Source organism: Crotalus tigris, unplaced genomic scaffold, assembly GCF_016545835.1.
Source record: "Crotalus tigris isolate CLP2741 ecotype Arizona unplaced genomic scaffold, ASM1654583v1 scf7180000017599.838750, whole genome shotgun sequence".
In the NCBI taxonomy this organism is placed as follows: domain Eukaryota; kingdom Metazoa; phylum Chordata; class Lepidosauria; order Squamata; family Viperidae; genus Crotalus; species Crotalus tigris.
In genome coordinates this window covers 686,608-711,636 of record NW_024096503.1, presented here as the reverse complement: position 1 = coordinate 711,636, position 25,029 = coordinate 686,608, and the positions used below count along the sequence as shown (strand labels likewise).

The 25,029-nt window shown below is 44.5% G+C and overlaps 1 protein-coding gene across 4 annotated transcripts in view; it reads left to right on the top strand.

Annotated features, from left to right (window-relative positions):
• The window catches only part of UHRF1 (ubiquitin like with PHD and ring finger domains 1), a 45,140-nt gene extending 20,111 nt beyond the window's left edge, over window positions 1-25,029 (top strand). For all 4 annotated transcript variants that reach the window (XM_039367136.1, XM_039367153.1, XM_039367145.1 and 1 more), the window contains exons 5-17: window positions 2,043-2,258; window positions 3,748-3,857; window positions 5,088-5,274; window positions 7,394-7,517; window positions 9,072-9,179; window positions 11,973-12,077; window positions 13,794-13,900; window positions 15,650-15,812; window positions 16,549-16,686; window positions 16,790-16,892; window positions 17,016-17,173; window positions 19,932-20,030; window positions 23,668-25,029. In XM_039367136.1, coding sequence (XP_039223070.1) covers window positions 2,043-2,258; window positions 3,748-3,857; window positions 5,088-5,274; window positions 7,394-7,517; window positions 9,072-9,179; window positions 11,973-12,077; window positions 13,794-13,900; window positions 15,650-15,812; window positions 16,549-16,686; window positions 16,790-16,892; window positions 17,016-17,173; window positions 19,932-20,030; window positions 23,668-23,814 — 1,765 coding nt within the window. In that variant the 3' untranslated portion in view covers window positions 23,815-25,029. The remainder of the gene's footprint in view (window positions 1-2,042; window positions 2,259-3,747; window positions 3,858-5,087; window positions 5,275-7,393; window positions 7,518-9,071; window positions 9,180-11,972; window positions 12,078-13,793; window positions 13,901-15,649; window positions 15,813-16,548; window positions 16,687-16,789; window positions 16,893-17,015; window positions 17,174-19,931; window positions 20,031-23,667) is intronic.

The window sequence follows — 25,029 nt, the reverse complement described above, 5'->3', positions numbered from 1 at the left end:
TTAAATATGAGCCAGCCCTGTGCGGCAGCTGCCAAAAAAGCCAACACAGTCCTAGGTTGCATTAACAGGGATAGAATCAAGATCACATCAAGTGTTAATACCACTCTTCAATGCCTTGGTAAGGCCACACTTGGAATACTGCATCCAGTTTTGGTCATCACAATGTAAAAAAGACATTGAGACTCTAGAAAGAGTTCAGAGAAGAGCAACAAAGATGATTAGGGGACTGGAGGCTCAAACATATAAGGAACGGTTGCTGGAATTGAGTGTGTCTAGTTTAATGAAGAAAAGGAAGAGGGGGGACAGGATAGCTGTCTTCCAGTATCTTGGGCTGCCCCAAAGAAGAGGTAGTCAAGCTATTCTCCAAGGCTCCTGAAGGCAGGACAAGAAGCAACGGGTGGAAACTATCCAAGGAGAGAAGCAACCTAGAACTAACAGTGGGAACAACTTGCCTCCAGAAGTTGTGAATGCTCCAACACTGGAAGTTTTTAAGAAGAGACTGGACAATCATTTGTCTGAAATGGGCAGTGATGGCGAACCTTAACCAACTTATGCATTGTCGAGTGCTGGGTGGGTGTGGCCCATTGGCCGAGTGTGGCCCATTGGGTGGGCGTGGCTGCAGTGGTAACGGCAGACTGGGTGGGACTAAAAAGTTCAATCAATCAATTTCAACTTTGCAAGATCTTTTTTTTTTCCCGCAAGAAATTGAAATTGACTGATTGAACCATTTTTTTTTTTTTTTTGCACACGGCGGCGGAGGCCTAAAGCAAAAAGGTTTTATAAAACCCAGCTGAAGGCCTAGGACTGGGGCGACGGCATGCGTGCCCACAGAGAGGGCTCTGAGTGCCGCCTCTGGCACCCGTGCCATAGGTTCGCCACCACTGGTATAGGGTTTCCTGCCTGAGCAGAGGGTTGGACTAGAAGACCTCCAAGGTCCCTTCCATCTCTTATTCTATTCTAATTTCAAAAGGTGGCTTGACTTTGAATATTGTTATGTCCCGCAACAATATCTTCAACAACCATCCACCTCTGCCTATCCCAGGTATTGGGAAGGACTTGATAGGTGGATGAAAATGCCAAATCCAGTCTGAACTGGATCGATTGCAACGAACCATAATATAGGTAGTCCTCGGCTTACAACCGTTCATTTAGTGACTGTTCAAAGTTACAACACCCCTGAAAAAAGTGACATGACTGTTTCTCACACTCACAACTGTCGCAGAATCCCTATCATCACGTGATCAAAATTCAGACGCTTGGGAACTGGCTCATATTTATGACGGTTGAAATGTTTTGAGATTAAGTGATCCCCTTCTGAGACCTTCTGACAAAGTTCGTGGGCAAGCCAGGTTTGCTTAACAAACCGGGTTACCAACTCATCAGCTGCAGTGATTCACTGCACAAGGGAAAGTCGTAAAATGGAGCAAAATTCTCTTATCAAATGTCTCACTTAACAGTCGCACGTTTGGGCTCAATTGCGGTCGTTGGTTGAGGGCTACCTGACATTGTCAGGTAAAGATGGAAGGGCTTATGTCAGTGATGGCGAACCTTTTAGAGACCGAGTGCAACCAAAACCCACTTATTTATCGCCGGGTGCCAGGTGGGCGTGGCCCATTGGGTGGGCGTGGCTGTGGTGGTTATGGCAGAATGGGTGGGTGTGGCCAAGGTGGGCATGGTCATCTCGATGTTGCTCGTGGGCAGGGACTCCTGTGGGGGCTTGCCAGGGTGGAGGGAGATCAAGGAGGTCTCTGGTGGGTGGGACAGTGGGCAGGAGGCTCATCCTGCGGGGTGAGGGGAGGCGAGGCCAGAAGGGATGGGACGGGGGGGGAGGGAAACCAGCCGTGCTGGGGTGCATCCAGCCATGTGGGACCTCAGGTGAGTTAGCGGGAAGCTGGTTGAAGAGGGATGGTTGCCATTTCCAGAGCATAGCGCACATGCCCACAGAGAGGGCTCGAAGTGCCACCTCTGGCATGCGTGCCATAGGTTCGCCACTACTGGCTTATGTTATGTTATTTTATTTTATTTTCTTCTCCCCAATAAAGTTACCCAGAGAACGGCGTCATCCAGTTGAGCTCCAAAAATGTCCGCGCTCGCGCCAGGACGGTTTTAAAATGGGAAGACATAGAAATTGGAGACGTCGTCATGTTGAATTATAACCCCGACGATCCCAAAGAGAGGGGCTTCTGGTACGACGCCGAGATCCTCCAGAAGCGGGAAACGAGGACCTACAAAGAGTTATACGCCAAGATCGTTCTTGGGTAAGTGAGCCTGCGTGGAAGGTGCCTGCTGGGGGGGGGGAAGCAAACTGTTATTCAACTTTTTGCAGTCCAGGAGAATGTAACCTGGATCTTTTTTCTTCCCTTTTCTTCCTTTGTTAGTTGCTTTTAAAGTAAGGAGAAAAACGCAAAGATAATTTATGATACAAATACATCCATTACACTCCCGCCATCGGGATTATTGTGCACCTCAAGATAAGATCTGTGGCTTAGTGTAGCTGTCCCCAAGCTTTACGCCTTGGCCCGGGGTGGGAGGGGCAGGAGAGAAAGGAACTGGCCCATTGCTCGTGTAAGTCAAGATGTGCGCATGTGTGCACCGGCCAGCTGCTTGCACCGCCCGGTTCTGAACAGGCCATGGCCCAGGAGTTGGGGACCCATGATTTAATATACTGAGAAGATCCCGCATCCACCTTGTTCGTGTATTGGTTCCTATTTTACCCAGGTTTTTTTGTCCTCTTTCAGTGTTTTGATTTTTTAATATTTTATGTTGCTGTTTTTATGATATTGTAAGCCGCTCAGCTCAACATTAAGAAAACCAAAATCATGGCATCCGGCCCTCTCAATTCCTGGCAAATAGATGGGGAAGAAATGGAGGTAGTGACAGATTTTATCTTTCTGGGCTCCAAGATCACTGCAGTTGGGGACTGTAGCCAAGAAATTAAAAGACGCTTGCTCCTGGGGAGGAAAGCTATGGCAAATCTAGACAGCATACTAAAAAGCAGAGACATCACCTTGCCAACAAAAGTGCGTATAATCCAGGCCATGGTTTTCCCAGCTGCAATGTATGGCTGTGAAAGTTGGACCATAAGAAAGGCTGAGCGCCAAAGAATGGAGGCCTTTGAACTATGGTGCTGGAGAAGACTCCTGCAAGTCCCCTGGACTGCAAGGCCATCAAACCAGTCAATCCTAGAGATCAATCCTGACTGCTCTTTAGAAGGCCAGATCCTGAAGTTGAAACTCAAATACTTTGGCCACCTAATGAGAAGGAAGGACTCACTGGAGAAGAACCTGATGCTGGGAAAGATGGAGGGCAATAGGGGACAACAGAGAATGAGGTGGCTGGATGGATTCGCTGAAGCAGTAGATGTGTGCTTAAATGGACTCCAGAAGATGGTAGAGGACAGGAAGGCCTGGAGGAACGTTGTCCATGGAGTCATGATGGGTCAGACACGACTTTGCAACTAACAAGCCGCTCAGAATCACTCAACAGTGAAATGGGTTATACATACATACATACATACACATAGATACATATACATACATAAATACAGTATATACATTAACAAAGAGGAAACAGAAAAAATCCAGAAATGTTCTCACTTAGACGTTGAAAGGGAAGGATTGCCATGTATATCCAAATTAGCAGCATTAATGTAAACATTTGCGGGATTGGCAGGAAGGAATTAAGCCCAGAGAAACCGTCATTGTTACTGCCTCTCTTGCACAGCTGTTTCTAATCACTGTTTTGCAGCGACGGTGGAGATATCTTGACCGATTGTCGAATTGCTCTGGTGGACGAGATTTATAAGATCGAAGAACCGGGCTGTGCTGTTCCTTTGACTGCAGAAAGTCCCCTAAAAAGTGAGTTGCCTTCCTGTTGACTTGTCCTGCTTTGCAGTGAGTAGTAGTTTTTTGCCGCAAATATATTTGTGGCAGGGCGGGTCAGGACAAAATGATCTTGGGACCTCAGTGGATAGAGGCTGCCTCAAAAAATAATTTTTTAATGTATTTATATCCCATCTTTATTACCCTTGTCATAAATAATTTAAGGCAGGAAACATACCTAACACTCTGACCTCCTATTTTCCCCACCATAACAACCCTGTGAGGTAGGCTGGACTGAGAGAGAGGGAATGGGCCGAAGTCACCCAGCTGGTTTTCATGGCTAAGGCAATAATAATAATAATACAACAACTGAAGCACCACTTGAACACCATTGGCACTGACAAATTCGCCATTAATCAATTGCAAAAGGCGGCCTTACTAGGAACTGCTTCCATCCTGCGACGAGATCTGTCATACCATCAAACATCCACATCTGCCTCTCCCAGGGCCTTGGTAAGGACTCGATAGGTGGACAAAAATGCAAAATCCAGTCTGAACATCTGGCTGACTGTGCGATGATCCATAATAATAAAAATAGGAAGGGACCTTGGAGGTCAACTACTCCAACCCCCTGCTCAAGCAGGACACCTTATACCATTTCAGGCAAATGGCTGTCCAGTCTCTTCTTAAAAACTTACAGTCCTGGAGCATTCACCGCTTCTGGAGGCAGGTTGTTCCACTGGTTAATTGTTCTAACTGTCAGGAAGTTTCTCCTTAGTTCTAGGTTGCTTCTCTCCTTGATGAGTTTCCATCCGTTGCTTCTTGTCCTGCCTTCAGGGGCTTTGGAGAATAGCTTGACTCCCTCTTCTTTGGGGCAGCCCCTGAGATATTGGAACGCTGCTATCATGTCCCCCCTTGTCCTCTTCATTAAACTAGACATTCATTAAACTAGAACTCAGGTCTTCTGGTGATTGGCCAAAGTCACTCAGCCTAAAGTGGGACTAGAACTCACTGGTTCCCTGGTGCTAGCCTGGTGCCTTAATCACTAAACATCACACATGATACATGTTAATCATTTTTCTCATTCCCCCCCCCCCTTTTAAAATACCCTTTGAGCTAGTGCCATCGCCATAATTAATATTAGTGAATGTCATAATTTGCGCGTCTCATGGATGTGATTCAGACCCCACATCCGTTTTGACTCTCTGCCTTTTGCCCGTTCTTTCTGAGGTGCTTCATATTGTGTGTGCTTTTCTTAAAATTCAGGGCAGAGCGGTCCCGTGTGCAAGCACTGCAAAGACAACCCGAACAAAACCTGCCGGATGTGCGCCTGCCACATATGCGGCGGGAAGCAACATCCCGAAAAACAGCTGATGTGTGATGAGTGTGACATGGCTTTTCACATTTATTGTCTTAGCCCCCCTCTTAGCAGGATACCCGACGACGAGGATTGGTAAGTCACAACGAGTTACTGCAAGCCATGCTTCTTAAGGACTGCAACAGGATCTATGGCAGTGATGGCGAACCGAGTGTCCAAACTGCAACCCAAAACCCACTTATGCATCGTCGGGTGGGTGTGGCCCATTGGGTGGGCATGGCCCATTGGCTGGACGTGGCCCACTGGCTGGGCGTGGCCTATTGGCTGGGCGTGGCCCATTGGGTGGGCATGGCTGCGGTGGTAACGGCAGACTGGGTGGGACTAAAAAGTTCAATCAATCAATTCCAATTTGCAAGATCTTTTTTTCCCCGCGAGAAGTTGAAATTGACTGATTGAACCCCTTTTTTTTTGCACACGGTGGCGGAGGCCTAAAGCGAAAAAGGTTTTATAAAACCCAGCTGAAGGCCTAGGACTGGGGCGACAATGCGTGCGCCCACAGAGAGGGCTCTGAGTGCCACCTCTGGCACCCGTGCCATAGGTTCGCCACCACTGATCTATGATAAGGCAACCAGAATGATTGGATAGAAAAGAAATACTATATTGATGTGATTATTATTTTTAGGTCTGTTGGGAAAAAATATATATATTTAATTGCTATCTCTCAAAACAATAAGAATTGTATTAAGTGTTTGCAAAAGAGGATATTTTGGGAAAAAGAGGAAATCAACTAAAACTATTATGTGGATTATGGATTATAGAAATCAATCGTTAGTGATTCTTTTTACGAATGTAACCCAGACAACACACTGGTCACCAATATATTAAGTGATTTATGTTTTTTTAAAAAAAATCAATAAAATATATTAGCAAAAAAAATGTTTCTTAACTTTGGCAACTTTAAGATGTGCGGACCTCAGCTCCCAGAATGCCCCACCAGTCCTGCTGCAAACAGCTGCTGGGAGTTGAAGGTCACACATATTAAAGTGGGCAAGGTTGTGTGAAAAATTACCCTACGGTGAATCTGAAGACGTGTGACTGTCCTATAGAGCTATTTATTAGTAGTCAATTATCCTACTAATTCACTGATATAAATTTCTGGGTTGCATCTCTCCTTAACTGTGTTAATGTCTTTATAAAAAAATATGGGAAATTGGCAAGATTGTGGCCTCCTAAGGTTTGGTATAGGATGGGCAAACTATATAGGCAGTTCTTGACTGACAAGCATAACTGAGCCTGGAATTATGGTCGTAAGTTACGCCGATAATGAAGTGGTGTCCCCACATGTTTACACCCGATTTTGCAACTTTTGTGTAGCTAACTTTAAGCGAATCTGGAAGGCTTGAATCAACCTGGTCTCCAATGGGTGGTTTTTTGGATTTTTTTTACACCAGAAATGGAGGTAAAAACTTGGATATTAGTTTATTTATGATTTTTATCTTACACAATTTTTATCTTTACAATTGTAAACCGCCCCAAATTACCCAGAGGTAAGACAGCTGGCCGATAAATTTCATAAACAACACAAATGTGACTGCAGGATGCCGCAAACGGCCAAAATGTGGGTTGGTTGCCGAGTGCCCGAAATGCAATCACACAACCCCCCCCCCCCGGCCATTGGAATCTGGGGGGTGTGTGACTACCTTTTTTGGGGAGTCCATCATAAGTCCGAATGGTTGCTAAGCCATTCATTGTTAAGGTGATAAATCAAGGGCTACCTATGTACCTGTTTTAAATAACTAAAACATTTTTTTTTCTGAAAGGAAAGTTATCTTTATTGGGAATTAAGGTTGATTCAAGATGCAGTCCTGTTTGGCATGGTTTGGGGCAGGTTTGAAAACCCTTGCTCTGTACCATTTCAGACAAATCTTCATCCTAGGATAGGGGTGGGCAACCTTGGCTCTTTTATGACTCGTGGACTTCAACTCCCAGAATTCCTGAGCCAGCATGGCTCAGCTTGGAAACCTCTCCCTTTCCCCTCAGCACGGCTGGCTCAGGAATTCTGGGAGTTGAAGTCCACGAGTCATAAAAGAGCCAAGGTGGCCTACCTCTGAACTGAACGAATGGTTTGGGGAGTCTTGGAAAGCTGTAACCTTCTATAACTGCACCGTTTGGAATTGCAAAAGTAGCTCTTCATATATACCTCTCTAGTATTGCAGATTTAAAAAATAAATAAAAAATGAATGCCTCCGTTTAGGTATTGTCCCGAATGCCGAAATGATGCGAGTGAGGTGGTTTTGGCTGGTGAGAAGCTGAAAGAAAGCAAAAAGAAATCTAAGATGGCGTCTGCTAACTCGTCTTCTCAGCGGGACTGGGGCAAGGTAACTGGAATCTGGTTGTGCTTTTTAGTTGCCAACCAAAAGATGCCCTTCACATGGCTCAATACGCTTCTAATTTATTAAAATGCTGGGAAGCTTATGGAGAGGAGGAGGAATTGCTGGGTGTAGTGGCTAAGGCACCAGACTAAGAAGTGGCAGATTGTGAGTTCAAGTCTCACCTGAGCCATGAAAGGCAAGTGGGTGATTTGGGGCTAATTATCAGCAGAGAGTGAATTCTAGTCCCACCTTAGGGATGAGAACCGACTGGGTGATTTGGGCCAATCATCAGGAGAGGGTGAGTTCTACTCGTGCTTTAAGCATGAAAGCCAGCTGAGTGACTTTGGGCCAATCACCAGGAGACAGTGAATTCTAGTTCCATATTAGGCATGAAAGCCGGCTGGGTGACTTTGGGCCAATCATCAAGAGATAGTGATTTCTAGTTCCACATTAGGTATGAAAGCCGGCCGGGTGACTTTGGCCCAATCACTGGGAGACGATGACTTCTAGTTCCACATTAGGCATAAAAGCCAGCTGGATGACTTTGGAAGTCACTCTCTCTTAGGCCAACCCATCTCATAGGGTTGTTGCTTTGGAGAAAAAAATAGGAGGAGGAAGATGTATTGCATATAGTAATAATAATAATAATAATATAACAAAATACAAAGACCTACAAATAGAAATAGAAAGACTGGCAAAAGCAAGCAAGGGTAGTACCAATAGTCATAGGCTCCTTGGGTGCAATCCCAAAACAACTGGAGCACCACTTGAACACCATTGGCATTGACAAATTCGCTATTAGTCAATTGCAAAAGGCGGCCTTACTAGGAACTGCGACGATACCTGTAATACCATCAAACATCCACACCTGCCTATCCCAAGTCCTGGGTAAGGACTCGATAGGTAGACAAAATGCCAAATCCAGTCTAAACATCTGGCTGACTGTGCGATGATCCACAATAATAATAATAATAATAATAATAATAATAATAATAATAATAATAATAAAGTTGGAAGGGAACTTGGAGGTCATCGAGTCCAACCCTTGAGTTAATTTTAAAACTAAGATGGGATGTAAATAACACTGATGAAAGTAGCTAATCAGAGCAACCTTATAAGCTGCATGCAGTTTTATTGAGAGGAGGTCCTATAGCACATTAATTAATTAATAAAATGTATAGGCCGTCAGTCTCACCTATAAGGTGACTCTGGGCAGCTTACAAACATTTACAAGCAAAAAAAAAAACCTAAATATAAAACAAATGACAACTAAACATATTTAAAAAAAACTAAAACCAAGGGGGCGAATGGCATGGAGTTCGCCCCGTTTCCTGGAGGCAATGCCATGCACAGGGACAGATCCATTTCTCCCATCCAAGACTGTGCAGCTGAGAGGCCCGATGGGCTAATTCTGGTGATTTTGAGCAACGTGTGTGTGCTTTATTAGAAGATTGGAAAAGTGCAGGCAGACTTTAGCCAATTTTTGATTCAACTGTTTGGCTGATTTGTGTTGATTATGTTTAAAATGTGGACCCCTTTTCTCCCCCTTTACTTTTTAAGGGCATGGCGTGTGTGGGACGCACGAGGGAATGTACCATTGTGCCATCCAACCATTATGGGCCCATCCCTGGAGTTCCAGTGGGAACCATGTGGAAATTCAGAGTCCAGGTGAGAGGCTGCTATGAGCAAGCCTTAAGAACGTACAGAAGATCTTAACTGGGTGTCAGTGGGTAAAGTGTTTGAGTCTGAAGGAAAAGGGAATAGAAGGGAAAAACTGAACCTTGTTGGCCAGCATTGTAATGTTTAAAGCAGGGGTCTGCAACCTTGACAACTTTAAGACTTGTGGACTTCAGCTCCCAGAATTCCTCAGCCAGCATGAGCAAACTATTCCCTCTTCATGACTTGTGGACCTCCACTCCCAGAATTCTTGACACACGGGCTTGAGGGTCTTCCCTGACCTCCCCTTCTAGAGGCAGGCCTTGACTTGCAGGTATTTATTTAGCAACCATTCAAACTTACAACACTGAGAGAAGTGACTTACAACCAGCACCCAGTCACTCCAGTCATATTATAATGTATTATCAAGTGAAAATACCACATTATAATGCCGTGGTAAGGCCACACTGGGAATATTGCATCGTTTTGGTTCCCACGATATAAAAAAAGAGGTTGAGACTCTAGAAAGACTACACAGAAGAGCAACTAGGATGATTAACGTTCTGGACACATAAAGAACAGTTGCTAGAAATGGGTATGTCTAGTCCAGGGGTAGGCAACCTTGGCTCTTTTACAACGCGTGGACTTCAACTCCTGAGCCAACCATGCTAAGGGGAAAGGGAGAGGTTTCCAAGCTGAGCCATGCTGGCTCAGGAATTCTGGGAGTTGAAGTCCACGAGTCGTAAAAGAATCAAGTTGCCTACCTCTGGTCTAGTCTAATGAAAAGAAGGATGAGGGGGGACATGATAGCAGTGTTCCAATATCTGAGAAGCTGCCACAAAGAAGAGGGAGATCAACCTATTCTCCAAAGCGCCTGAAGGCAGAACAAGAAGCAACGGATGGAAACTAATCAAGAAGAGAAGCAACCTAGAACTAAGGAGAATTTCTCTGACAGTGAGAACAATCAACCAGTGGAATAGATTGCCTTCAGACATTGTGGGTGCTCCAACACTGGAAGTTTTTAAGAAGAAATTGGACAACCATTTGTCTGAAATTGTTTATAGCAGGGGTCTTCAAACTTGGCCCTTTTATGACTTGTGGACTTCAACTCCCAGAATTCCTCAGCCAGTGTGCCTGGCGGAGGAATTCTGGGAGTTGAAGTCCACAAGTCATAAAAGGGCCAGGTTTTAACTGTTGTTATGTGAGGACTACCTGTATTCTCTGGGCTTGTTGCCAATGTACAGTTTTATTTGGATGGAAAATTGTACTCTTTTTTTTGTACATTTGTATAAAATGTACAAATTTTACCATTATACGGGTCGTCCTCAACTTACAACCATTCATTTAGTGACCGTTCAAAATCACAACAGCACTAAAAAAGATTTTAAAGGCCATTTTTCCCACTTAACAACCGCGGCAGCATTCCTGCGGTCACGTGATCAAAATTGGGATGCTTGGCATCTGGCCTGTATTTATGACCGTTGCAGTGTTAGGATGTCATGTGATCTGTTTTTGTGACCACCTGACAAGCCAAGTCAGTGGGGAGAAGCCAGGTTCGCGTCACAGCCGTGTTAACTAACTGCAGCGATTCGCTTAGCAGCTGTGGCAAGAAAAGTTGTAAAATGAGGCAAAACTCACTTAGCAGCTGTCTCGCTTAGCAGCAGAAATTTGGGGCTGAATTGTGATTGCAAGCTGAGGACGTACCAGTCTTGCTGAAATGCTGCTTCAGATTTCTAAAATGTAAATGGGTGTGGGGAGTGGCTCTCTCTTTGTTCTTGTAATTATGACAATTATGGTGGCCTGCTCATGCGCTGAAGCTTTGACCTGTGATGTCAGAGCATGCACAGTCTTATTGTCCTGAGGTAACCCAGGATTAAATACAGTAAACAGTGGTTTATGTTAAATGGTGGTGTATATTACACTATCTACAATATACACTAGAAACAAGATACATATAGTAGTCGCCAAAATTGTGGAAACTTTTTGGGAAAAGTGTACAGTAGAAATGCCACCTTTGGTTAAGTTTCCACCATTTTTTTCTTCTAATTTCTTTATAACTGTAGCCTTGTTCACTTAATCATACTATTTTACATTGCTTTCTGGGCGACCAGTCAACTCTTTGCACCATTACTTTGTTTTTGTTACGCTTTACAAGCTCACTAAGTGAAAGAACACAAAAAATCCCAACCAACTTGATAGCAATCACATAACATGCTGACAAATGCCCTCCTCTCAGCTTCAATACATGACATCAATCACTGAATCCTACTGTGATCTGATTGACTCATTGCCAAAACAAGATGACACCCGATTGGCTCTCTAAACACTCATGCTCATTGGCTACAATCAGATGAAGGAAAGCTACCTGATATCAACCTAAGCAAGTTGGGCTTCCTTTACTGGTTATTTGGCTATACCTTTTCACAGAATACAGTACAGATAATTGAACAGACTATGTTGCGTTATATTCTTGATTAAATTATGTTTCCATTGATATATAATTGTATGGTACTGTTCCCCCCAAAAAGTGGTGTTATTAGACAGCAAACCTCAAAAATACACTTTTCCTAATAGGTTTCCACAATTTTGGCCACTACTGTACACGTAATATAGCAAACTCCAACATACAGCAGGAAACAGGCTCTTAAAGGGATACAGACCCTGCTTGCTTTTAAAGGGATACAGACACCTGCTGAATCATTCCTATCATTGCATCATCCACCTTATGTTACATTACATCCTTACATCAGCTGTTTAGCTATTAAATTAATACCTTGACCGATGACCTTGCCTTTTCCCCATCAGGTGAGCGAGTCGGGGGTCCACCGGCCTCACGTGGCAGGGATTCATGGCAGGAGCAACGATGGCGCCTATTCTTTGGTCCTGGCGGGCGGATACGAAGACGATGTAGTAAGTGCCATTGTTGCGTCTCTCAGTGCTGCCCTCCTCGTTATTCAAAGTCCCGGTGCCAATGAGATGTTTGTATTTCAGCTAAATTAAATTTGTTGAATTTAATTACTTAGTTTGAACAATTAATTGGTTATTACAGAACTGAATTATTTGCCTCAGCCATCTCGAGAGCCCCTACCATAGGTAACTGCCAAGATAACCTGGTCTGTGATTCTTCTGCTGACTTTTCTTCCCTTCATCACCCCTTAAATTAGCGGCTGATGCCATTTCCCCTGAGCTTCTGCTTAGTGCACAGTCAAACCCTGAAAATTGGTTCTTTGGGTTCAAGAAAATTGATTTAATAACTAAAGGCTAGGGTGGGCTCCTTTGCAAGGGAGGGCTGCTCAGCTCTGCATTAGTTGGAATTAAATTGTCAAGTTTCTGTTCTAGTACTAAGCTGAAGCAGAATTGCCTGATCGTGGACTAAAATGGTTTATTTGTTTACTGGGCTTAGATGTTGCTCCAGTCTTAACACCCTCTGAGCTGTGCACATAAGTGATATGCTATTTGAACGAAAATAAATGTAAGAAACGACGTTAAAAGAGAATACCAGGGCTTGGCTTACTTGCTTAAGAGCAAGTTTGAAACAACGATTCCCCACAGTTGCTGCTGTTGCACGGGGAATTCTGGGATCTAAAGTCCACACGTCTTAAAAGTTGTTGAGATTGAGAAACACTGATCTAGCTTAGTTAGCTCTGATTTGGGGGGAGTTGGATCAGAGCAACTTGGAGTCTTCCAAAGTGGGAAGAGGTGCTGTTTCTCCTTCGTTTCTTTCTTTCTTTCTTTTTAAAAAAGCCATTGAGTGCAAAAGGAATGTGTCGTGGTACTGTTGCGTCTTTTTGGTTTTGTGTGTGTGTAACAAAATTGATCATCTGGGCTGGCTCTAAAATATGGAAATCAGTGCTCAGGCCAAAGGCTACTCATTTGTATTGATATAAAAAGAAGAAATAATTTTATGTACAGGTAGTCTTCGAGTTCAGACCATAATTCAGATGGTAATTAAGCCTGGCAATTACGATCATAAAGTCATGACAGTTATAAAGCAGACCAGCATGGACCTGGACTCTTCTTTGTTGATCTTTTTTGCAACAACTGTTAAGTGAACCAATTGTTTGCCATGGGCTTGTTTTTGCCAGAAACCAGAAGTAAAAGCTGGTTTTAAGAAAACCACTAGAAACATAAACCTCAGTCATGTGACCATGGGGCAGAGCAAATGGGCATAATCCCATTTGCTGACCATCGAAAATGTGGTCATGTGATCTTGGGAAGGAATCAACACCAGAATTTTGAAACGGCCATCAGTAGCTTTGGGGATATCTGTTGTAACTTGGAATAGTTGATAAGCGACTGATTGAAAGTTGAGGACTTATATGTATTGATTCAGCTGTGGTGTAGCAAAGCTAGAACTCGGGTCAAAACCTTCTTTGCAAATGTTCACACTTGGAGGAACTCAGAGCACTTTGCCAAGGGAATTCTGAACTAACGCCAAGTTGGAGAAATATTTCAGTGTTCCACAGGCACCATGCTAAAAGCATGGCCTGCCAATTAAGACAGGGAAGCAAATATCCAAACCAAAATCAGCGTCAAGTGCCAAAATGCAATTTATTCATGTGCTCGAGTGACCAGCTGAGTGGCATTTTTCTCACCCCTGGATTGAACCATCTGAATGTATTTCAGGATCATGGAAATTCTTTCACTTACACGGGGAGTGGAGGCCGTGACCTTTCGGGAAACAAACGGACAGCTGAACAGTCTTGCGATCAAAAACTTACAAAAATGAACAGGTGAGGAGAAACCCCCCCCCCAAGGAATTCTGCAAAAGACGGGGAGAGAACGGAGCTTAAACCTGTTTGATACCTCCGAGCAGTTTTAAAAATTGCATTTATAATTCAGCGGCCGCTTAGTGGCTTGTCTGCAGCAGGGAAAGACTTCCAGTTTACTGCGCGGCTGCTATGGACGCCTGGGAGACGAGCTCCGTCTCCCCCGGCCAGTTTTGCTTTGCTGGGGGGCCCTGAAAAGGGTCAAAAGTCGCCCCATAGAGGCGACCAGCAAGGAGGCATTCTTGCTGAATCACGGAAGTATTTTTGTAGTTTCTATTCTCATCCAATTATTCTCATGTGCTCATGTACCTGATACTGTGCCATTGCACACCTATTTTGTATTATTGGAATCACGTTCTTTGCTCACGAACATCCACCAATGTAAGATACAGCTCTCCAATAAAGCTGTGCAGCTGGATGGAAAGTAACTCAATCAAATAGCTGATGAATGATATATCCAATGCTTACAAATGTTCACCTTAGACCTAAATCAGTATCTCTCAACCGTGACAACTTTTAAGACTAGTGGACTTCAATTCCCAGAATTCTCCAGCCAGCCACGGTGGCTGGGGAATTCTGGGTGTTGAAGTCCACGTATCTTAAAATTGCTAAGGTTGAGGAACACCGATTTAGGATATACCAACATCTGTAAATGCATGGTGGTTGCCAGACATCCATATTTTCTTCATAACAGAGTTGGAAGGGACCTCGGAGGTCTTCTAGTCCAACTCTCTGCACAAGCAGGAGACCCTATATAGCAGGGGTCTTCAAACCTGGCCCTTTTATGACGTGTGGACTTCAACTCCCAGAATTCCTCCGCCAGGCACACCGGCTGAGGAGTTCTGGGAGTTGAAGTCCACAAGTCATAAAAGGGCCAAGTTTGAAGATCCCTGCTATAAACAATTTCAGACAAATGGTTGTCCAATTTCTTCTTAAAAATTTCCAGTGTTGGAGCACCCACGATGTCTGAAGGCAATCTATTCCACTGGTTGATTGTTCTCACTGTCGGAGAAATTCTCCCTAGTTCCAGGTTGCTTCTCTCCTTGATTAGTTTCCATCCGTTGCTTCTTGTTCTGCCTTCAGGCGCTTTGGAGAATAGGTTGATCCCCCTCTTCTTTGTGGCAGCTTCTCAGATATTGGAACACTGCTCTCATGTCCCCCCTCGTCCTTCTTTTCATTAGACTAGACCAGAGGTAGGCAATCTTGATTCTTTTACGACTCGTGGACTTCAACTCCCAGAATTCCTAAGCCAGCATGGCTCAGCTTGGAAACCTCTCCCTTTCCCCTTAGCATGGCTGGCTTAGGAATTCTGGGAGTTGAAGTCCACACGTCGTAAAAGAGCCGAGGTTGCCTACCCCTGGACTAGACATACCCATTTCTAGCAACTGTTTTTTATGTGTCCAGAACATTAATCATCCTAGTTGCTCTTCTGTGTAGTCTTTCTAGAGTCTCAACCTCTTTTTTTATATCGTGGCAACCAAAACGATGCAATATTCCCAGTGTGGCCTTACCACGACATTATAATGTGGTATTTTCACTTGATAATACCGCATTATAATATGACTGGAGTGACTGGGTGCTGGTTGTAAGTCACTTCTCTCAGTGTTGTAAGTTTGAATGGTTGCTAAATATATACCTGCAAGTCGAGGCCTGCCTCTAGAAGGGGAGGTCAGGGAAGTCCCTCAAGCCCCTGTGTCTGTTCACGCTTGGCAGAGCTCTGGCCCTGAACTGCAGCGCACCGATTAACGATAAAGAGGGTGCCGAAGCCAAGGACTGGCGAGCCGGGAAACCTGTTCGGGTGGTACGGAATGTGAAGGGAGGCCGATACAGCAAATACGCCCCCACAGATGGAAATCGCTACGATGGGATCTATAAGGTACCATTTGGTTGGTTTGCAAGTGGGACCCCAAAGTTTGGGGATAGCAGGGATTGTGCCTGGCCATTTCATTTCAGCGTTTATCTTTACTTTACTCTCCTCTACTTTTATTTTTATTTTACTCTTATCTTTACTTTTACTTTACTTTACCCTTATCTTTACTTTACTTTTACTTTACCCTTACCTTCACTTTAGTTTACTTTTTTATTATTTTTTTATGTCCCACCTTTACTATTTTTGCAAATAACAAGGCGGTGCACAAATCTAATGTTCCTTTCTACTTTGCTCCACAGCAGCTATCCTACGAGGTGGGTTGGGCTAAGATAGAGGGGCCCAAAGTCCCCCAGCTGGCTTTCATGGCTAAGGTGGGACTAGAACTCACCCTCTCCTAGTGATGGGCCCAAAGTCCCCCAACCAGCTTTCATGCCTTAGGCAGGACTAGAACTCACCGTCTCCTGATGATGGGCACAAAGTTCCCCCAGCTTGCTTTCATGCCTAAGGTAGGACTAGAACTCACCATCTCCTAGTGATGGGCCCAAAGTCACCCAGCCAGATTTCATGCTTAAGGCGGGACTAGAACTCACCTTCTGGTGATGGGCCCAAAGTCAACGAGCACAGTTTCTTGCCTAAGGCAGAATTAGAACTCACCGTCTCCCGATTTCTAGCTTGGTGCTTTAAGCACGACACCAATTGGTCTTTATAGAACTGAACCCCGTTTCTCTGTTCCCTTTTAAAGGTAGTTAAATATTGGCCCGAAACGGGGAAATCTGGTTTTTTGGTCTGGCGTTACATGCTCAGGAGAGACGACGAAGAGCCAGCCCCTTGGACCCGAGAAGGCAAAGAGAGGATGAAGAAGCTTGGTCTGACAATGCAGGTACACAGCGGCGTCTTGCAAAGGGCGGCCAGGAGCTGCCACCCACCATTTTTGACAGGCGGCGGTTATGTCCCAACTAACCTTTTCCTCACCCCTGATTTAGTATCCCGAAGGGTACCTGGAAGCCGTGGCAAACAAAGATAAAGAGAACAGCAAGAAAATAGAAGAAGAAACCCCAGGGCAAGGGAAGAGAAAAAGGAAATCTGGTAAGTGATCTTCTGGAATTGAGTTGCCCGCACATCTTTTTTTGAAGTCTCTCTTTGATGAATGAATTGAATGAATGAAATAAATGAATTTAAATAAATCCTGTACGGTTGTGGGCTTTCCAGGAAACGATTCGGACCTCTGCGTCTCTCCTGCTGCCACCCCAAAGAAGACTAAAGTCGAAGTCTACAAACTCACTCCCCAGCAGAAGGCTCTTATCAAAGACGATGAAGCCAACATCAAGTTGTGGAATGAAGCACTAGAAGCCCTGAAGGAGGGACCGGTACGTAGGGAGGGCATCACTGGGGGTCCCTGATGATGGGTGTTGTGGTTGGCTTTGGGGATGACCCGGTCTTCGAGTGCCGTGGAATGAAATGACAGGATCGTATAGACGAGAGGAAATGGTTTTGAAAGCATTGTCGCAAAAGCCCATCGGAACCTGAACTGCCTGTCAATAAATTTACCACGCAGGGAGAAAAACCAGCGGAAGAGAATATGTGTAGCTCACGGTTGAACTGTGAGGTCCTTGGTGCCCTCTGAGCTGGGTTGTTTTCTTGCAAACGTTTCAGGACCCAACTAGGCAATGTCATCAGTGCTAGAAGGGAGTGGGGTTGTGGGGAGGAGGAGGAAAATGAGGAGGAGGTGGGGTCCTCGGTGCTCTCTGAGCTTGGTGGTTTCCTTGCAGACGTTTCATGACCCAACTAGGTAATACCATCAGTCCTAGAAGGGAGAAAGTTTGCTCTTTATGTACAGTAGCTTGCCCTGCCAGGATTGGTGGGACTGTGGTTTTTTTCCTTCGTAGTTTCTCGACTGGGATATTGTTTACTTCCCGAATGTTTGTCTAGGGCAGCAGTTCTCAACCTATGGGTCGCGACCCCATTTGGGGTCAATCGACCATTTTTCGGGGGTCGCCAAAGGCGGCGATCTGCCATTTTTCCCCCTCAGGGGGCGCTGCCGCGCATGCGCGGCCCCAACCCCATGCGCGTGGCGCTGCGCATGCGCAGAACGTTTGTGTGACGGGGGTCGCCGTCACACAAACGTTGAGAACCACTGGTCTAGGGTTAATCCCTGCTTCTCTGGGTGTTGGATTTTAATTATGCTTCCTTTTGAACTTTGCTTTAAATGCCAAGTTTGACAGATGGTTCATCAAGCCATGTCTGTGAGCTTCTTGTGGTCTCTGAGCTTGGTGGTTTACTTGCAGACGTTTTATGAACCAACCAAATAACACTATCAGTTGTCAAGGTATTGATTTAACAGCTAACCAGCTTATGTAATGTAGGATGTAACATGTAATGTAATGAATGGAAATAGCTCAGCAGGGTCTGCGTCTCTTTAAGAGCCTTTGTATAAAGGGAAGGCTCGGCAGATGTGTTCTCTCTGCTGTAATTGTGGTTTGTTAGATCCTGCTGTATTAGCACATGTGTGTATATCAGTGATGGCCAACCTTTTAGAGACCAAGTGCTCAAAACCCAGCCCCGCCCCCACCTTGCACCCCCACTCCGCCCCCTGCTCTGCCCACCCGCAGGGCCATTCACAGCCTGCCAATCAGCCAGGTGGCCCAGCTACACCTGCGCCCCGCAGCATCAATTGCGCGCGACGGGGTGCAAGGGCGGAGTCTTGTCCCCGCTGCCTGGCTGCCATGTCCTTGGCTGCGCTGCTTTGTGTGGGCCGCGCTCCGGGGTGACTCCTCCAGGAGGGCTACTGATGAGGGGGCCGCGGGGGGAGGCGGGGCTGAGGCGATGGCGCACGTGCCCACAGAGAGGGCTCTGAGTGTCGCCTCTGGCACGCGTGCCATAGGTTCACCACCACTGATATATATTTTATTGAAGAGAACATGATTAGGCTCTGAGCCAAGAAAACAGCCAAGCTCATAGCTCTTTGCTCTCTTTAGTCCAACTCACTCAAACCCTTTAAGTACCAAAAGATTCTGGAATGGGATACTCAGGCTGCATCAGTACAGGAAGTCCTTGATTTACAACCGTTGGTTTAGTCACTGTTCGAAGTTAACAACTGCACTGGGAGAAGGTGACTTATGACCGTTTTTCACGCTTAATGACTTGTAACGTCCCCACGGTCATGTGATCCAAATTCAGATATTTGGTCATTGGCTCATATTTATGACGGCTGCAGTGTCCCCGGGGTGTGTGTATCACGTAATCCCCTTTTGCGACCTTCTGACAAGCAAAGTCGATGGAGTCATGTTCACTTAACAACCATGGGACTAATTTAACAACTGCAGCGATTCACTTCACAACTACGGCAAGAAAGATTGTAAAATGGGGCAAAACTCACAACAACCACAATAACATTAGTAGTAGTAATAATAATAATAATAATAATAATAATAATAATAATAATAATAATAATAATAATAAACAACTTGGAAGGTACCTTGGAGGTCACCTAGTCCAGCTTCCTGCTCAGGCAGGAAACCCTACACCATTTCAGGCAAATGGCTGTCCAGTCTCTTCTTAAAAACCTCCAGTGTTGGAGCATTCACTGCTTCTGGAGGCAGGTTGTTCCACTGGTTAATTGTTCTCACTGTCAGGAAGTTTCTCCTTAGTTCTAGGTTGCTTCTCTCCCTGATTAGTTTCCATCCGTTGCTTCTTGTCCTGCCTTCAGGTGCTTTGGAAAATAGGTGGACGACCCCCCTCCTCTTTGGAGCAGCCCCTCAAATATCTCTATATGCTATCATGTCACCCCTCGTCCTTCTCTTCATTAAACTAGAGACTTACCAAATTATGGTTAATTGAAACTGTCAGGAAGTTTCTCCTTAGTTCCAGGTTGCTTCTCTCCTTGATTGGTTTCCATCCCTTGCTTCTTGTCCTGCTTTCAGTGAAGAATAGCTTGACTCCCTCTTCTTTGGGGCAGCCCCTGAGATACTGGAACGCTGCTATCATGTCCCCCTCGTTCTTCTCCTCATTAAACTAGACATACCCAATTCCAGCAACCGTTCCTCGTATGTTTTAGCCTCCAGTTCCCCGATCCTCTTTGTTGCTCTTCTCTGTACTCTGAATGACCTTCCTTCTCTCTCCTGGCAGAAATTCCTGAACAAAGTGGAGGAAACCTTTCTGTGCATTTGCTGTCAAGAGGTGGTTTTCCGACCGATCACCACGGTGTGCCAGCACAACGTATGCAAGGTGAGCAGTTGTCATGTTTCGCGTTGGTCTGCAAAGGGGGTCCAGGGCTTTTCTTAAGCGGCTTCGGGTAGGCAGGGCATCAGTGGGGCAGGGCGATGATGGAAAGGACAGGCAGTCCTCAACATACGACCACAATTCCCTCCATAACTTTCCTTATTGAGGGATGTAGCCATTAAGCGAGTCGCGCCTGATATCACTTTTTCTTTTTTTTGTTTGCGGGGGCCGTTAACTGAATCTGGGTTCCCCCCTTGAGTTTGCTAGTCTTTTCCACTGCATAGTAGTTCTGCCCTTTATAGTTCTGTTTCGATCGGAGGAATGTGTGCCTGCCGTTGGGTGTCTTAATGAGATGAGAGAGGAAGTGTCAGGGGTGAAGGATTGTGACCACACACCAAGTTCCAGTTAAAATGGTATATTGCTCAAGCCTTTACGCAAGAATCTATCAACCAATAGTCAGCACTAAATTTGGGTTGATTAAGAGTCAACCGAATTCAAGGAGGGCTGGGCTCTTGTATGACCTGTAGGCTTCAATCTCCAGAGTTCCTGAACCATCCATGCCGACTCGGGAATTCTGGGAGTTGAAGCACTTAGACTTATATCCTGCTTCAAGGTGCTTTACAGCCCTCTTCTCCAAGTGGTTTACACTTTACAGAGTCAGCACCTTGCCCCCAACAACAACAACAATAATAAAAGTTGGAAGGGACCTGGGAGGTCATCTAGTCCAGCCCCCTGCTCAGGCAGGAAACCCTATACCATTTCAGACAAATGGCTGCCCAGTCTCTTCTTAAAAACCTCCAGTGTTGGAGCATTCACCGCTTCTGGAGGCAGGTTGTTCCACTGGTTAATTGTTCTCACTGTCAGGAAGTTTCTCCTTAGTTCTAGGTTGCTTCTCTCCTTGGTTAGTTTCCATCTGTTGCTTCTTGTCCTGCCTTCAGGCACCTTGGAAAATAGCTTGACTCCCTCTTCTTTGTGGTAACCCCTGAGATATTGGAACACTGCTATCATGTCACCCAATCAATCAGAATAGAGCTGGAAGGGACCTTGGAGGTCTTCTAGTCCAACCCCCTGCTCAGGCAGGAAACCCTATACCATTTCGGACAAATGGCTGTCAGGTCTCTTATTAAAAAATTCCAGTGTTGGAGCATTCACCGCTTCTGGAGGCAGGTTATTCCACTGGTTAATTGTTCTCACTGTCAGGAAGTTTCTCCTTATTTCTAGGTTGCTTCTCTCCTTGATGAGTTTCCACCCGTTGCTTCTTGTCCTGCCTTCAGACGTTTTGGAGAATAGCTTGACTCCCTCTTCTTTGGGGCAGCCCCTGAGATATTAGAACACTGCTATCATGTCCCCCCTTGTCCTTCATTAGATTACATATACCCAGTTCCAGCAACCGTATTAGATTAATTAATTAATTACCTTATTAGATTGTTCTTGCTGTCAAACATCTCATAAGTACAGGTTTTAGAGATTGTTTGCTGCCCCTGTCTCCCCAGAGATGGATAGTGTAGCATTTTTTTTTTATTGTTATGGCGGTCACAGATGTTTAGATTAAATTTGGCCTTTTTGTCTGTGTATTGAGGCCTTCCCAAGGATCTGGAAGGCAGTCTTGGCTCCTGATCAATGCCTGTACTAGCTCTTGCCATTTTCTTGACAAGATTTCAGAAGTGGTTTGCTATTGCCTGCTTCCTCAGGCTGAAAGAAAGTGACTGACTCCCAGATTCACCCAGCTGGCTTTGTGCCTAGGGTGAGACTAGAATTCACTGTCTCCCAGTTTCTAGACTGCTGCTTTCGCCACAACTGCCTTTGACTATTAGTATTTTATTACTTAGTTCAGAGGTAGGCAACCTTGGCTTTTTTTTTTAATTTTTTTTATTGAAAAGTTTTATAAAAGTTACAATATACATCCCAAAACCCACCCCCCCAACCTCCCCTCTCCCTCCCCCACTTCCCAGAGCTGAGTACAGGGTTACAAATATAATAATCATACTCTAACATTAACCAACTATATAAATAACCAAGTCCATAATGCGCTTTAACTCCAATAAACATAATAATAAACAAGTTAATATCCTAATTATTAAACAATACATATCCAAATTGTTAAACAATACTAATACTAAAAATAATAATAAAACTAATAAAAATTCTAACTTATTCCAGTGTTGCTTTATTTAAGGAATTAATCACCCTAGGAGCTGAATAAAGCTGAAAGACCAGTTGTCCAGGGATTTGGTTTATAGCTGTTTATCTTGGGATGGCTGAGCACCATAAAGAGTCACAAGATGAATATGGCTCATTGAAAGGAGATTTGCAGGAGAGCTTAGCTGAAGTGCTGTTACACATGATGATGATGATGAAGTTGGAAGGGACCTTGGAAGTCATGTAGTCCAACCCCCTGCTCAGGCAGGAAATCCTATACCATTTCGGACAAATGGCTGTCCAGTCTCTTCTTAAAAACTTCCATGTTGGAGCATTCACTGCTTCTGGAGGCAGGTAGTTCTACTGGTTAATTGTTCTCACTGTCAGGAAGTTTCTCCGTAGTTCCAGGTTGCTTCTCTCCTTGATGGTTTGCTCTCTGCTCCTCGTTTGCTTCAGGGTCCCCTGAAGAACGACTACACGCCAACTAAGTTGAGAGTCGGCATGATAGAACTTGAACCCATGCTCTGTTTATCCCCTTACGTTTCGCTGAACAGGCAGTGAATCCCAACAGTGTCCCAGACCCCCTTCTTGTTCTGGCTCGTTTTGCTAGAATAAAAACCTGAACACATTTTACAGGTGGTCCTCAAATTGTGACAGGTCCTCAATCTTGTGATGGTTGCAGCATCCCCAGGGTCAAGCGATCAAAATTTTGAGCGTGTGGCAACCGGCATGCATTTGTGACAGTCGGAACATCCTGGGATCAAGTGATTGCCCTTTGCGGCCTTCCCCGGGGGCTTGCAACAAGCAGAGGCAACAGGGGAAGCCACGTTCACTTAATGACTGCGGTGATTCCGCTTCATGACGATAATGGAATGTATGGATGATTTTGGGGTATGAGAGGAAGAGAGGCGGGCTAGGAAACCAATCAGACACGAGAGGCAGGAGGTCCCGATGGCAGTGCGGAAAGCAGGATTCACTTAACTACTGGAGCACAGCAGGTTGTAAAAATTGGGTGCTACCCATCTAGCAGCTGCCTCACTTAGCAACGGCAGTTCCTGTCCCAATGATGGTGGTAAGCTGAGGACCACCTGTACCTGGAACTAATTTGACACCTGAATTAGAAATATTTGTTACAGAAAAGTGTTGGAATCTAAACAGAACAACAAAAAGGTTTAGATTATAACTCTTCCGCCCCAAACACATAATTTGTGGGCACCTTTTTTTTTTTTTTACTTTTCACCCAATATCTGTTTTATGCTTTTTTTAAAATAATAATAATTAAATGCTTCGCAGAAGCAGCGCTTGAATCTTAATCCTGCTCTCCTCCATCCAGGCTTCTTCAGCTTATGTAGAACCTCCACAATTAAAATTTAAAGAGATTTGTTCCACTGGATTTATATTTTTAATCTGCTTTGGACCAAATCTTCTCTGGGAAGGATTAGGTCGATCAAAGTTGTTGTTTAAGCAGAAGTCCCGTTGTTAGCTTTTGTCTGTTTCCTTCTAGGACTGCCTGGATCGATCTTTTCGAGCAAAAGTGTACAGCTGCCCAGCCTGCCGCTATGATCTCGGCACAAACTATACGATGGAAGTCAATCAACCACTGCAGGATCTTCTAAATCAGCTCTTCCCAGGTTACGGCAGCGGGCGGTGATTCCGTAAAGCACTTCTCATTTCCGTTTTTTTTTTTTTTAAGTTTTGTTCTGTTTTTGTCTTGCCCCTTCGGGAAAAAAACAACAACAAAAAACCTTGTGTGATTTTGGTGGGGTTTTATTTAAATAAATAACCTTTTGGAACAACTTCTGTCTCCGTTCCCCCTTCCCCAAGCCCCTGAAAGCTAAAATAGAGGAACTTGCTTATATAAATATATATATAAAATTATTATTTTGGTAGCATTTTCATTGTCGGTTAGCATATAAACGGATCGGAGCATAGGTTGAAGGGAACCTTTGCTTGTCACAAATCTGCGATTAAATTGGGGCAAAGCATTCTCGTGAAACAAATCTTGTGTGTAGCTCGATTGCTAGAACAATCTTCTGAAGCATTGGATGCAGGGCCATGAATCTGAAGTGTTTTAATTGGTTTTAAGGCAGCGTTTTTGGTGCTTGTGTGTGTGTAACGCGGCTTGGGCTTCAGCATTTTCCCTCGATTGCGTTGAGACTCCCATTCTATTTGCGTGTATTTTTTTTTTAAAACAAGTTCTTCCTTATCAACTGTTTGTCTTAAGAGCCTTTATGCAAAATGGATACCTCTACCTTTATATCCGCCAGCCGGTTGCTGCTTTCTATTTTTGTGGTGTCTTATGGGAACATATAAAAAGCCATTTAAAAGGACAATTTAATGGTCCTCTTTTGCTGGTCAGACTGATCTCTGAACCCTTAAAAAAAAAATAGACCGAACTGCCAAGCTGCCAGAGAAAAAGTTTTGTTCTTGGAATTATCGACTGTAATATTATCATTCTGTATCACTAGTTTTAGATAATCATCTTGCAGTCCGCATGCATGTTTCTTTTCCTCCTAATTCTGAATCTTCTCTACTTTTGCTTAGGATGGGAAACTAGATATGTAACTAGTTTTTGAAGGGAAAATCTTGACTTATATATTCAATGGTCAGTTGTTTCTCACCTCAACGGTCACAATACTCTACAGTGAATACCTCAGCATAAGAAAATAAGTAAACCAAGGTTGCTTAATAAATCACTCTTCACGTTGAACAGACTGGAACAAATGTACTTGTTTTGTTTTGGGGTTTTTTTTTGCATTTTTATAAGTATATAATAATGTTCGGAAGAAAGCAACTTGTTTTTTACCTTTCTGAATTATGCTAATTTTGTACAAACAGAAGTTCTCAAAATAAAATACATTTCATA